We start from the raw sequence: 14,736 nt of genomic DNA on the forward strand, positions 1-14,736 counted from the left end.
GTAATTTCTCTGTTCAATGACGAAAAACAACTCTTTGATGTGACAACTCGCTTAAAACGAAAGGAAAACTTCCAAATACAAAATTTCCTCTTTGTAAATTCAACGGCACATTATCTTCTCGACATGCAAAGCAATTAACCAGATTATGAAACGACATAACATGACATCGTCTCCCTGGTGACTACACCGCATTAAAAAGAAAAATTCACAATGTTTCTCTAATTAGGTAGTTATTATATCTCCATTCATACGTCTCACACCACAAAATTTTCGGTCCCTAATTAAATTCAATGATTTGCCGTGTGCGCGTGTGTTTATTTGTTTGTTTGCGTTTCCTTCCACATTTTAACGTTTGACCTGATTTTTTGCATTTTGCCTCTCCGAAATGTACAATTTTCATGCTAATTGATATTTGTTTTGGGCACTTTTCGTGGTCAGCACGTCCTATTTCATAAATCAGAATAATAATAAAATATTAATGAATTTATTATAAACATGTTATTATTATTATTAGGAAAATTGAATTCGAAAGTAAATGAAAAAGTATCGATGTTGACTCATTTAAAATTCATAAATCGCAATATTTTGGTTGTGTTCGACAAATTTTATTAACTATTATTGTGTGTTTTTGTTAATTAATTTATTCTATGAGTATTTGAGACGCAAACACGTGAAAAACAACAAAAAAATGTAACATAGCGCAAAATGTTGAAATTTTGTTATGTGATGCAAAAACATGTGCAAAATAATATTTTTTATTATTCTATTGTATCGATTGCTAAGTAACGTGAAAAAATTTTTATTTTTATTTTTATCACAATTTTTTTTTATTGATAAAATTAGTGGAAAGTTTTCCAAATAAAATGTTTTTGATATTTTTTTAAATTAATTATTTTCGCGTCATTTATTTCCAAGAAATTATTTTTTATACATATTTTTTACTGTCCTTAATTTTATTACAACTTAGATATGATGTTATAAATTAAATAAAAGAGTTATCGATGTTCAATCGAGTTGTTAATCAAATATTTGTATTTCTAATATTCAGTCGAGTTTTTTTGCAGTGCATGCAATTTTTCAGAAACTTTGAATAATTGAAAGGGGGAGAAAATCAAACAAAAGAGTTGCAATATTTATTTATCATTTCCACACCGTTTAACGATGGTGATTGAGCAAAAATTTTAACAAACAATGTTCGTTTATTATTTAATGAGATATGTGTCTAACATTTCCGAATGTGAGAACGAATGTTAGACAATATTGAAAGGTGTTGTGATTAAAAATTTATGTTTCTTTCTGTTCGCCGACAAGTTTCTGTGTTTCATAGATTTTGTTGAAATTAAATGGATTTCTGAAGAAAATAATCAAGGCCGAAAATAAAAATGTTTAAAAGTAAAAAAAAAATAAATTTAAATTTTTTTTTTTAATTAAATTTTTTTAAAATTAAAAAATAAGTTTTTTCTTAAAAAAATGTTCAAAATTTTAATTTTTTAAAATTAAATATTATTATTTTTAAATTTTTTTCGACCCATGAAATAACGTTAACATTAAGGAAAAATTATGAGAAATCTATAAAATTAAAAATCTAATACAAAAATTAGACAAAAATTTTAAAAAATCACACAAGATGTAGAATTAAAAAAAAGTTAATTAAAATTCAAAAACAAAAATAAAAATAGTAAAATCTATCAGAAAAACAAGAAAATATTGAAAAATAAAAAAAAAATAAAATTAATATAATTTTTTAAATTAAAGTTAAAATTTTTAATTATTATTAATAAAAAAATTTTTTTTTTTTTCTAAAAAATGTTCGAAATTTTATTTAATTATAAATTATTATTTTTTTTATTTTTTAACTCGAGAAATAACGATAAAATTAGGGAAAAATTGTGAGAGCAAGAAAATTTATAAAATGTAAAAAAATAAAAATCTAAATGAAAAATTTAGAAAAAAATATAACAATCATTTTTAAAAAATTAAAAAAAAAATCCACACAAGAATTGGAAAAAAAAATAAAAATCAGAAAATATTGAAAAATAAAATAATAAACAAGAAATTTTGATATAAATCAAAAAATATAGTTCTTAAATTCACAACAAAAAGTTTTGTTTTGAAGGTAACTAGATTAAAAAGAAGACAACTCGTATCAAAACAATCACTTAAAATTATCACAACTTTTACTCTTTTCAAAAAGTCCGCAAGACAAGGCAATAATAAAGACAGCACCATGTAATTTATTAACTAAACTTCCCTGACAATTTTGATGGGAAATCCGTAAAAGATACTTTCTGACGAAACAAGAGAAGAAAAAAAAGAAAATTAGGACGTAAAACTTTGTCCGTATAATCATAAATTATCTGTGTAGGAAAGTTTTTTTCCTTCACTTCCTGTTATTTTTTTTACACTTTCTCCCTTTTTTTCTTCTCTCACTCTTTTATTTATTTTATTTTATTTTTTTTCACTAGATATCCATTAAAACGTTCCTTTTATGTCGGACAGTCTGTCCAAAATAGTAAAAAAAAAGTTATGAAATTATAATGAATGAGCGAGTTTTCCTGTTTTTCTTACTTTCTCTTTGATAAATGGAACGGAAAAAGAGTGACAAACCCCACGAGGTGTGGATTAGTTTGTTGACCTTATTTTTGGTCATCAAACGTTCGGTCATTAACAAGCCTTTAAAGGGATAGTTTTTGTTTATCCAGAAAATTACCCAGAGGCGCCTTTCTATTTCATTTAATTTTGAAAACTACTAAAACTTTTTTAGAGAGAGCATTTAATGAGAACACTGAGGTAATAATTTAACCTAATCTCTTTTGTTAAATCCATTTCTTTCATTATCTTTGTTAAAATGAAATGCTCTCATAAACAATTTCTCTTCCTTTTCACATTTCTTCACAATTTACAACAATTTTCTTCGTTTTTTCTTCTGCTTGAAACCATGAGAAATCACAATGCGACAACTTACACTTGACTTGGCTTGTGTAAAATTATTATTTTATTTACTCTCCTTTTCCGTATTTAGTGCAATACTTCATCCATTTTGTCTGACACATGAATCTAAATTGCATTGAGATGAAGGCAGAGCGCAAGGCGAGGCAGCATAAACCTTTTTACAAATGTTCCGACATAAGATGGGTGGCTGCCAGAGAGAGTTTTTGTGTGTCTTGTATATTAAAAAATATTTTAAACATTTATCTTGCACTTTTTTAATATCCGAGGAATCTTTGCGTGCAAAATTAGAGACAAAAAAGAGAGATGGTGAGAAGAAGAAGCCTTGATGCAAGAGGTCACCCTAGTGTTGCATGAAGAATTACTTAATCTTCATACAATTTTCTTTCTCTCCTTTTATTTTACTTTGTTCTTTCGTGACAATGGTAGTGCAATAATGTCTCCACTTTAACAGCAACTACATTAATAACGAGTTTTCGTGAGGATAAAAAAAGCAAATAAATGTCTTGAAACCATTTCTTGTCATGTCATCGTCTACCTGGAAAGTGGTGACAATTTTTTTTTATTTCAGTTTGCACGAAAATGTCGCTTTTTGAAGAAAAATCAACATTAGCCAAACTATTCAGAACAAATAAAAAAGGGTCAAGTGTGATAAATTCCATTGTGGGGATAATCTGAAATCTAGTTATGAATCTCTTTTGAATTTAAAATTATCTCTCTTGATTTTATTTGAACAACAAATCATAATTTATCATGAAAAGTTGCCCACAGAAAACTTTAAGATAAAATTGAAAAAGTTTGTTTGAAACAATTTCTGTCTCTAACATCTTTTGACAGCCTGTTAGCACCTCCTACTCGTTCGTTCCTTATCAGCAGCACCACCGACAAACGAGTGAAAATTTCACAAGAAAAATATATATTCTTTCATTTATTTTATAAATTTTTCGTCGTCGTCGTCGTATTGTTTGTGTCAAAGCCTAACTAATGTCTCTTTTTTTTCTTAAATCATTGCAGGCACCGAAACATCACCCAGTAGCAGTAGTAGATACCAAGACAATTATATTGAGGAAGACAAATACACGCCGGGATTTTTAACGCTGGGACAAAAGTACAGCATCGCAATTGGGTCAACTGTCATCTTACCCTGCAAAATTAATGAAACTGGTAAAGTAGAGAATTTATCGCCCATTTTTTTGACACATTTCTTAATGACTTTGATACTTTTTTTTTGCAGACAAACCGGAAGATTATGTGCTCGCCTGGAAGAAAGACATTGCCATTCTCACAGCGGGTCCCGTAAAAGTCAACATGAATCCCCGTTATCGGCTCATGCCGTCGACAGCGAGTCCCGGCACTGTGGGCGCGTCGCATGGCTACAACTTGGAGATCAAGGACGTTCGGACCTCGGATGCCGGCGAATATGTGTGTCAGCTGGGAACAATTGTGCCGCGTGAAATTGTGCATACGCTCGAAGTGATGGTGCCACCAAAAATTGATTTTGTGTCGCCGCCAAGTCGTTTAGATGCTTCGAAGAACTCGGCGATCCGGTTGGAATGTCGCGCTTCGGGAAATCCGCAACCGAAGATAATTTGGACGCGTAAAAATAACGTAATGCCAAACGGTGAAGCGAATGTCACGGGAAATGTACTCGAAATTATGCATGCGACACGACACACTGCCGGACATTATCGGTGCACAGCTGACAATCGGGTTGGGCAAACAGACACGCGCGAAATTTTTGTCAATGTTTTGTGTAAGTTTTGACTTTTAAATGGTTTTTAGATGATTTTTTAACAATTTTTTTTTGTACAGATGCACCCGAAATCGAAGTAGAACGAGGATTCGTACACACTGGAGTCGGATTTGAGGCACAACTGACTTGTGTAGTTCATGCCGAACCACAACCGCATGTAATCTGGTACAAAGACACTACACAGCTCGGCACGACGGAACAACATTCCCAACAGGTAAATGCTAAATTTATCTCCATTTCTTGTTTATTTGAGTGTGCTAATCGATTTCTGTACTGAAGTTTTGCTTTTCTCTCTGCACTCTCTTGATAATCCTCATGCATTGAACAATTGATTTTCTTATCGTCCTCCTAAGAAAACACCATTATTATTTTATCGGAAACAAAGAAAAGCAATTTACCGTCACTACATGACTCCAGAGTGGCAGAACTTTTCTCGATTATATTGGCTTCATAAAACCTCAAATAGATCACTTGAGAAACTTTTAATAGTTTTCCCTCGATGTTGTTTTTATTATTCAAAAGACATGCAATTACAAGGCAAGCTACAACTAACGACAAAGTCTCTGGCACAACATGAAAATTGTGTTTAATGAGGCATACACGGAGAAATTCCTTGCTTGCAAAATTTTCCTGAAACATGCAAATTGACTTCAAATAATTAACTTTGCAAAATATTATTTCTCGGTATACGAAACCTAATATTATTACAAGATCATCAATGTTTTCGTTGTAACACGATAATTTAATATTTTCAAGTTATTTCTCTTGTGAAGCGGAACCGTCTCTCGCCGAAACTTTAATTTTACTCAAATTTAACAACTAATTGACAGAAACAAATTATAGTTGTCAAGAAAACATTTTCCATTAGATTTTTACCAGACAAGAGAGTTACCGTTATCAAATTCGAGAATTGAATTACACGCGAAGGCTTGGGTCGTTATCACACAATTTTTGTCTCGCCGTTGACGATAAATTTTCATTAAAACGCTTTTTATTATCTCTTTTCGCAGAATCGTGGCAACAAATACAGCTTAATCATTCGTAATGTTACGCATTCCGATCTCGGTAACTACACATGTCAAGCGTCAAACAGTTTGGGACGGGATCGTGGTTACTTGACCTTGAGTGGCATTCCTTCGATTTGTTTCTTTGACTCGGTAAGTCCCCTTTTCATTTTTTTTTTTTATTTTCAAGATTTTCACAAAAAGAAATTGTAGCCCACTGTAGGTCACTATCGTGATCAATACAACATCACATGGACCGTTCAAAGCTATTCACCGATCCGGGAGTATCGTTTATTCTATAGAAAACAATATACAAAGACCGCAATGTACCACGACAAAGAAAATCTAATATTTGCTGGAAATAAATACAACTACGGTCTTGGCATTGAAAACCAATGGGAAAATGTCGTAATTCCTGAAGTGTATGACGAACAAGGATTACGTTATCGGAGCTATGCGGGATATGAACACGTTCAAAACACACGACACCGCAGAAGCTTCTTGATTAAAGGATTGGTGCCAAGCACAAACTACGAAGCACGATTACAAGCCCGAAATGACCATGGATGGAACAAATTGTCAAGCATTTTCCATTTCACCACAGCTTCAGAAGGTAAGAAAGTTTTTTTAATTACTTTTAATTTCTTACGATGAATAATTCATTTTAAATAGACGTTGAACCCTCTGCTCAACCCGCCGTCGGGCACGGATTACTCGATAAGGAATTCTTCAGTAGCTCAAATCAATTAGAAAGCACATTGCTCCCACTTTTACTGTCAACTGTCTCAACATTACTCGTGGCTTTTGTACTGTCACGCAGCTAAATAGCTTAAGTTACCACCAAAAAAAACAACACAAAAACCCGAGATTACAAGGAGATTAAACATTAAATCACCATAGATAAGTAAAAAAAAAACATTTATTTTAATTAATGATGAATATTTTACCACAGCTTCGAATGTTCAGTCAAAAATTATATAAATAAAGAATAGAATTATAAGAAGAAAATTATTTAAAACAGAAAAATACGAAAATTTTGTACTATAAATTAGTTGGTAAGGTAGATGTTGTGTCTAGTACTTGTAAAAAAGGATAAAATTTAAAACTATAGAAAATATTATATATAAATTATAAAAATTAAAATAAATATAAAAATTACAAGCCTGGGTATTTTTAAGAGAAAATAATTTTGTATTTTATTTACTTGACAAAAACATTAATTTGCAAAAATTTGAGCTCTAACGTAACAATTTTAACCCCCACCTGTTATCTGTTTCTATAGATCACGTACGTTCGGGATGTATCTCCTCCTCCTTTAAATTGACTCTCATATCATTTACTAAAATTAGTTTGCTGAAGCGCTGAGGTGAGTAAATTTTCTATATTTGGTGAGTATTAATTAAAAACACATATATATAGATATATATTTTAATAACGATAAATGATCACATTTAATGAGAAAAATCCTCCGCCAGAGGGCATCACATGGTGATGTCATTTGAGTTTTGTGAATGTAACAGGTGCAACGATTGCTAAAAACAAATTCATTAAAATTTTCGTGGAAAATGTTATGATATTAACTTACATTTCTATAGAAGAACCAATGTTTATATTGGTATTTATGGTAAGTGCATTCTGATAATTTTCTACTGCATTATGACTATTAATATTTATTTTTGAGTATCCTTCAAAAACATCAGTAATGTATAGATTTTTGAGTACGTGATACGAAAAGTATTTATGTTTAGGGGCAAAAAGCCTCCACAAGTGGGCATTTGGGTTGTTTGAACTCCCATCAAAAACAAGCAAAACGTCTTACGTTCCTTCGGTGTCAGCAAGTACCACGAAACTTCATAAACTGCATCAATTAATGCTGTATTCTTAACCTCAATAGCTGTTCCAATAGCACATGGCAAAAAGATCAAACCAAATAACACTCCGAGCAAATAGTATCCAATAAACCAAAATTTTGTCACCAAAACAAACAGAGTCATGGCATTCATGATGGAATAACTAGCAATATTCAAAAAGAACATCTTATTAAATGCGCCATCTACAGTTGACATATATGTTTTCATGCGATTATGGATTTTGATAATTTGAATAATTTGCTCCTCATGTCCTCGCATATTGGGGTTTGATTCGATAGCTGCACTTAATTTACGCAACTTGATGATTAAATTATCCATCTGATAAAATGTGTTACTAGAAAATAGCAAGTAAATGTGAAATGTTGACTGCATTGTTCCTAGTACAGTTAAAAAGCATTGGAAAGCTTGATAAGCATAGTTAATAAGATAGCCGGGATTGCTTGTGGTACTGACTCCAGGTATGAAAAACCCATATGGCAACACAGCCTCACCAGTGAAGAAATAAATAACTACAGGATAAAAAGTACACACAAGTCCACCGCCAGCACATAAAAAAGTCGTAAAAACAATCAAATTTTTGCACATTTTAGAGTGTTTGATGTACTTGTCAATCTCTTGTTGTTCTGATTGTATATCTAGAGTAGATCCATTCTCGTACATGAGCTTAAGCAAGTCACAAAACACGAGTTTATTATTCAATATTGTATAGATGAGCATCAACGAGGTCCATCCGAGCATCCATGTGACGAGACAGAAACAAATACTTTCAAATGCACTTCCCCAAATCAACCATACGTTAATGATATTAATGACCATATAAGACAGAGCATCAAAAGTTACTATGCCAAGATGAAAACTAAACTTATAATTGGGATCAAATAAAGTGAATCCACAAAAGTAGGCTTCGCTCTTCAGGTAGGGAATAATTACATACTTGTACAAATCATAAGGATGTTTAATTTTTTCATCACTATTTTCTTTTTTCTTGATAGTGAAATAGTAATTTCTTTTAAGTCGATCAACTTTTTCTTTCAAGCTTAAGATTAGCTGGCTCTCTGTTTTTCGTGGTTGATACATCGCGAATAAAACGATAAATTTTAAAGTTAGGCTTAAAACTCTAAAACAATTTAAAAATGTAATTGATTTTAGCTAAATTTACCATAAGTTTCCTAAAAAAGATTAATTTTATGAGAAAATCAACATTTCAAATGAAAAAACACAAGCATTTAATAGATTGAGAAAACAACAGATGAACAGATTTATATTAGTTCGAGTGAACTATTAATTGTTGTACTTTGGAATCGTTCAGGTAATAGAATGGTATAATCTTCTTCAAAATACCAAGGCCACATACTGGACGTAAGGTATGAGAGGTAAGTAGGTCCTGTTTTTCTTTTACTATGTTTAATCTTACTTTCTTTAGTTTTAAATGTTTGTATAAGACTTTAAAAGAAAAAAATTAAAGCGTGTACCACATTTTATTGCAAAAAATTTAGTGAACAAATACACAAGCGTATGATAGAAACATGCGATTACTTTTTCTTCTGAGTATCAAGTAAGAACATGAAAATTGAATAAACTTTTGCATATGTCACCCGGAATGTAGTCATATTCAAGGGTAAAAACCCTCCACAACTTAGCATAGCGGTTGTTTGAGCTCCATTCAAGAAATATTTGAAAATTTTTCGTTCTTTTGGTGTAAGTAAATACCATGAAACTTCATAAATTTCATTCAACAATGCATCATTCTTGATCTCTATAGCTGTCCCAATGGCACAAGGTAAAAATATCAATCCAAAGTTAACGAGAAGCAAATAGTACCCGATAAACCATAATTTCTTTACTAACACAAATAGGGTACAAATTGTCATTGATGTATAGTTGACAATGTTGAAGAAAAACATTTTGTTGTAAGCTTCATCGATCATCGAAAGATATTTTTGAAATCTATGGTGAAGTTTCACAAGTCTCAAGATTTCCGTTTCGTTACCATCTTCATTAGGTTTTGCTTCAATGTTAGCATTCAACTTGTGCAACTTGATAATGATATTATCAACTTGAAAAAATGCACTACTGGCAAAGAAAAGATATGCATGAAATGTTGAATTCATTGTGCCAAGAACCGTGCAATAGCATTGAAACGCTTGATAAACATAGTTGATGAGATATCCAGGATTTTCCGTCATACTTACGCCAGGGATGAAAAAACCGTATGGCAAAATCGCATTACCTGTGACAAAATAAATGACGATTGGGTAAAAAGTGCAAATTATGCCGCCACCAGCGCAAAGTACTGTTGTTAGCAATACCAATTTCTTGCACATCTTGGAATGCTTTATGTATTTCTCAATTTCCTCAGATTCCGTTTTTGAATTTAAATCGTCGCCAAACTCGTAGACAATTTTAAGCAAGTCTGCATACCGAACAATGTTTTGAAGTGATGTCACAGTTAGCATCCATCCGGTCCAGCCAAGCATCCAAGTAACGGAGCAAAAGACGAGCGTTTGCAAGTCACTTCCCCAAATAATCCAGATATCAATGAGGTTGATGATCAAATAAACTGAGACATCGACGAAAATAAAAGCTAGAAAAGGGGTGAGTTTATAGTTAGGGTTAAACATATCAAAACCCAACAAAGCCAATTCCGTTTTGATGTACGGAACAATGAAGTTTTTGTAAATTTCATTGGGATTTGTTCCAACAGGCTCAACACGGTATTGCTTATTGTTGCTTAAAAAGCTCTGAAAATTTCTTTTTAAACTTTTGACACTGTCATAGAGCTTTTCCAAACAATTCTTTCTTTCCAATTGTTGATACATGAAGATACTTTTCTGTTGCAAATGTTATTTCAAAATAAGCTTAAAATTCGAGAAACAACGCTTTATATCTATTTAAAGCAAAACAATATATTATTTTTTTGGGTCACCGTAGAACTTTCTGTTTTGTAATTTGTTCGTAAAGTTGTGAGCAGAAAACAGTGGAAATTTTTATAAAATATTTCTGAAAATCGATTAACAGTAATTTCTTTTATATAGGTCAAATTCAGTAAATCGAGTAAATCAAAATTTTTAACTAGATTGTTCGAGAAATCTTGTATAAACTGAGGTGTCATTGATTCTCATAGTGATCAAATAATTCTCATCCAGCTACTCACCGATAATTTCAACTCATAGATCAACTCAATATGTAAGTCATAAAATTTTTTTCTTCTCTTATTTTTTGTGTTTTATGTATAAGTGTCCATCAAGTCAACCAAAAGATCTAAAAATGATAATAATTGATTTAGCGATTTCATAGCGCAATGGAACTTGATTGAAAGTTAAATTTAAAGCGTGCAAAAGGAGCGAATCAGTTTTATTTAAAAAAGCTGAATTAAAATCTAACATTAGTTTTTCTTTTGAGAGTCAAGTAAGAACATCAAAAGTGTATAAACCTTTGAGTATATTAAGCGGAAAGTATTTATATTTAATGGCAAAAATCCTCCACAACTTGGCATGTCAGTCGTGTGTACTCCAAACAGAAAAAAGGTGAAAATTTTTCTTTCTTTGGGTGCCAGTAAATACCACGAAACATCATAGATTTCATTATTCAATATATCGTTTTTGATCTCTATAGCGGTCCCGATAGCACAGGGTAAAAGTATCAATCCAAAGTTAACAAGGAACATGTAATATCCAACAAACCACATTTTGTCGACCATCACAAACAAAGTACAAATAGTCATCAACATATAGTTGACAATGTTAAAGAAAAACATCTTATTGTAAGCTTCGTCGACTGTTGAGAGAAAATTTCGGAATCTTTGATGTAGCATCACAAGTTTTCGTATATCATCTTCGTTTCCATCTTCATGAGGCTTTGCTTCAATTCTTTTATTCAATTTGTGTAACTTAATGATGATATTGTCCACTTGAAAAAAGGCACTACTAATGAAAAATAAATACGGATGAAAAGTTGAATTCATCGTACCAAGTACTGTACAATAACATTGAAATATTTGGTAAAAGTAGTTGATGAGATATCCAGGATTTTCCGTCATACTAACGCCTGGAATGAAGAAACCATATGGCAAGATTTTATTGCCCGTGATAAAGTAAACAACAATTGGATAAAAGTTACAGATAAGACCACCACCAGCGCAAAGAACAGTAGTCATCAATATTAGTTTCTTGCACATTTTACTATGTTCAATATATTTTTTGATTTCCTCAGATTCAGTTTTAGCATTAAGCATGTCACCAAATTCGTATACCAAGGTACACAAATCATTATATCGAACAATATTCTGCAAAGCAGTCACAATGAGCATCCATCCGGTCCAACCAAGCATCCAAGTTACGAAACAAAAGACGAGGGTTTGCAAGTTACATCCCCAAATGATCCAGATATCAATGAGGTTGATAATCAAATAGACTGAGACATCAGCAAATATAAATCCTAAGAGAAACGACAACTTATAGTTCGGATTGAACATGTCATAACCCACCAAAGCCGTCTCTGTTTTTATATATGGAACAATGAAGTTTTTATAAATTTCATTCGGGTTTCTTTCAACGGGCTCAACATGGCATTCATGATTTCTCCTTGCCAAGGTTTGAAATTTTTTCCCAAGATATCCTAATACATCATTGAGCTTCTCAAGAAAGTTCTTCTTTTCTAATTGCTGATACATTGTGGTATTTTGTAGCTATAAACTGCTGTTTTACAATAAACTATGATTTTACAAAACGGAGCTTTATATTCGTTCGAAAAGACCTTGTGATCCAGCAACACATGTTGATTCCTTGGGACATTAAGTTAAATAGATTTAATTGATTCTAAAAATTTGTTTAGTTAAATTATTTAGTTCTTAAAATTCAGTGCTTAAGTACTTACAAGCTAACTAAATTATGAGAAACAAACTCTACGTAGAAAATGATTCTACAGAATTGTTCTACAGAAAAACTGAGTCCTCCCACAAATCACCTGATAACAGGATTTCATAAAAAAAAAATCAAAAAATTTTTGATGGTTTTGTGTATAGTTAGACTTAAGGTACAAAAAAAGTCGAAAAAACGACTTTTACCTGAACTTTTCAAAAATCTTTTTCAGAATAAGAATAAAATAAGTTGGCTTTTTCATTTTTAAAAGTGTATACTTTTGACTTTTTCTTGTATAAGTAAACTTTTTCAAAAGAAAAAGCTTTTGACTTTTTTGAAAATAAAAGTCAAAAATCAAATCTTGAGCTTGATTTCAAAAGTTTTATCAGTTTTAAGCTTAAAAGTCATATTTTTGAGATTACTAAAAAAAATTTTTTTTTTTTGAACATTTTTATTTTAAGGAAGCAAAAAAAATTGTGAGAAAATATCATTTTTGAAAATTTTTAAATTTGAAAAATATTTTTTCATTTAAAATTAATCAGAAATTCTACAAATAAATTATTTTTGGTCGTTTTCAACTGTTTTTGAAATTTTGAAGCATTTTTTCTCCATAATTATTTACGTTTTTATAATTTTTTAACTGGATTGATTTCGACTAATAACATCTATCATACTTATCATACATAATATTGTACAAAAAATATTTTAATGCAAAACTCAAAAATTAAATTGATACCATTTCGAGTCAAATTATGTACGATCAGCCTTTTTATAATTTTTATTCAACATGAAAAATATGAAAATAGGTATAGTTTTTATTTTTCAAAAAATATAAAATTTGAAAAATTAAATTTTTAGCTCATCAATCTATTAAGCCATTAAAAAATCAAAGTAAAAGCTTTTTCGTTATTGACTTTTTGCTTTTATTTAAATCATACAAAAGCCTTTAAGTCAAAAGTAACTAATTTAAAGCCACTCTCATAAAAAGTCACAAAAAAGTTTTTCGACCCTGACAAAAAACCTGAATTGAATGGAATGAGCTATTAAGATTTTCAGACATTTTTAGTGTATTTGAGTATATTCAAGTAACTATTTGACTAATCCCATAAAAAATATCTAAAATCTTAAAATCTCGTTCCTGAATGTTGAATTTAGGGTTTTTGTTCGATTCGATATTTTTTTCGATGAAATGATAAAATCGGGTTATATGTTGTAAAATTCAACAAAATATTAATTCTTAACTTCATGTTTCAAACTAGTCTAATTTCTACCTCGTGCGCATTTACTGATGAATGTACAATCATCTCACTTTCATTTCCAACGAAAAATAACGAGACAAGGATTGCCATCATCATTATTTACTTTCCAAGTATTTTCCCTTTATGGCAACATTTTTCCATTCTTGAAGGAATTGTTGTGAGAAATGTTATTATTATTATTTATGTTGCATGAAGAGGCGTGTACCAAGCCAGAACGCAAGAAGGTGTGTAGCAGTTTAATAGAGACATCATATTAGTTGTTGAAAAATATTTCTGTAAGATAATCTTTTTTCCACTTCGCGCAAGTAACAGCAAAATATATCATCTTTATTCCATCATTTTCCAAGCTAGCTTTGTGTATAGCTGAAAATTCTTCTCAAACGCGGATCATTAGAATGTATGTTAGATTTGCTTGCGGCACAATAATAAAACATTACACCATTTTTATCTCATCATGTGAACATTTTGAAGCGTTTTTTTATCCTCGTGTATGACGAGATGGAAAATTGCATGAAGAAAAAAATTACATCTCACTTTCATCAATCATATTTTATGTTAGTGAAATTTGTGGCTGGCTGCGTTGCGCGAAGAATGTATCACTTACGATTCATCATATTTGCAAGTGAATGTGGCTTATAATTCCGTATTTCGCTGAAGATCGATGATTTTATCTTTATTGAGTGATGAGATGTGCTTTAGTGAGCGCGCTTTAAAAAATAATCCACAGAAGAAAAACGTTGCCCCATCTCATTTGCATCTATAAAATTTCAACATTTTAGCCTAATGTGCAAAAGTAAACTGCGAGAAAAAGGTTCCTTTATCAGCAGATAATCTTCGACACATCTTTGTCCGTGTGTTTTTTTTTCCTTTCGAGCCATTTTCCGCAAATGTGTTTGCACTATAAGCCTAAACATTTTATTGAATCAACCGCATCAGTAGATTAGATAAGACATTTAAACCCCTTTTTGATTATCGACACAATTTTCCTCTTTGTCCAAACAGAGGCCGATTATCGTCGCATCTACACCCGCATTAGATATT

The 14,736-nt window shown here is 31.1% G+C and overlaps 4 protein-coding genes across 4 annotated transcripts in view; 1 reads left to right on the forward strand and 3 right to left on the reverse strand.

Annotated features, from left to right (window-relative positions):
* The window catches only part of LOC134827212 (lachesin-like), a 51,381-nt gene extending 44,785 nt beyond the window's left edge, over positions 1 to 6,596 (forward strand). The window contains exons 2-7 of the mRNA XM_063839790.1: positions 3,964 to 4,113; positions 4,184 to 4,702; positions 4,762 to 4,916; positions 5,713 to 5,859; positions 5,920 to 6,319; positions 6,379 to 6,596. Coding sequence (XP_063695860.1) covers positions 3,964 to 4,113; positions 4,184 to 4,702; positions 4,762 to 4,916; positions 5,713 to 5,859; positions 5,920 to 6,319; positions 6,379 to 6,530 — 1,523 coding nt within the window. The 3' untranslated portion in view covers positions 6,531 to 6,596. The remainder of the gene's footprint in view (positions 1 to 3,963; positions 4,114 to 4,183; positions 4,703 to 4,761; positions 4,917 to 5,712; positions 5,860 to 5,919; positions 6,320 to 6,378) is intronic.
* Positions 6,597 to 7,376: 780 nt separating this feature from the next.
* Positions 7,377 to 8,393, reverse strand: LOC134837401 (odorant receptor 94a-like). The gene has a single exon (XM_063852776.1). It carries the CDS (start codon positions 8,391 to 8,393, stop codon positions 7,377 to 7,379), a length of 1,017 nt encoding a protein of 338 aa, XP_063708846.1.
* Positions 8,394 to 9,109: 716 nt separating this feature from the next.
* Positions 9,110 to 10,396, reverse strand: LOC134837402 (putative odorant receptor 83c). The gene has a single exon (XM_063852777.1). The coding sequence runs from the start codon at positions 10,394 to 10,396 to the stop codon at positions 9,110 to 9,112; it is 1,287 nt and encodes a 428-aa protein (XP_063708847.1).
* A 566-nt stretch (positions 10,397 to 10,962) lies between these two features.
* Positions 10,963 to 12,249, reverse strand: LOC134837403 (putative odorant receptor 83c). The gene has a single exon (XM_063852778.1). It carries the CDS (start codon positions 12,247 to 12,249, stop codon positions 10,963 to 10,965), a length of 1,287 nt encoding a protein of 428 aa, XP_063708848.1.
* Between the last annotated feature and the right edge of the window lie 2,487 nt (positions 12,250 to 14,736).

Source organism: Culicoides brevitarsis, chromosome 1 (genome assembly GCF_036172545.1).
Source record: "Culicoides brevitarsis isolate CSIRO-B50_1 chromosome 1, AGI_CSIRO_Cbre_v1, whole genome shotgun sequence".
Lineage (NCBI taxonomy): Eukaryota > Metazoa > Arthropoda > Insecta > Diptera > Ceratopogonidae > Culicoides > Culicoides brevitarsis.

Bases quoted from the DNA above. Each gene is read 5' to 3' on its own strand.
- LOC134837401 (XM_063852776.1), bottom strand. From the start codon at position 8,393: ATGGTCATTAATATCATTAACGTATGGTTGATTTGGGGAAGTGCATTT.
- LOC134837402 (XM_063852777.1), bottom strand. From the start codon at position 10,396: ATGTATCAACAATTGGAAAGAAAGAATTGTTTGGAAAAGCTCTATGAC.
- LOC134837403 (XM_063852778.1), bottom strand. From the start codon at position 12,249: ATGTATCAGCAATTAGAAAAGAAGAACTTTCTTGAGAAGCTCAATGAT.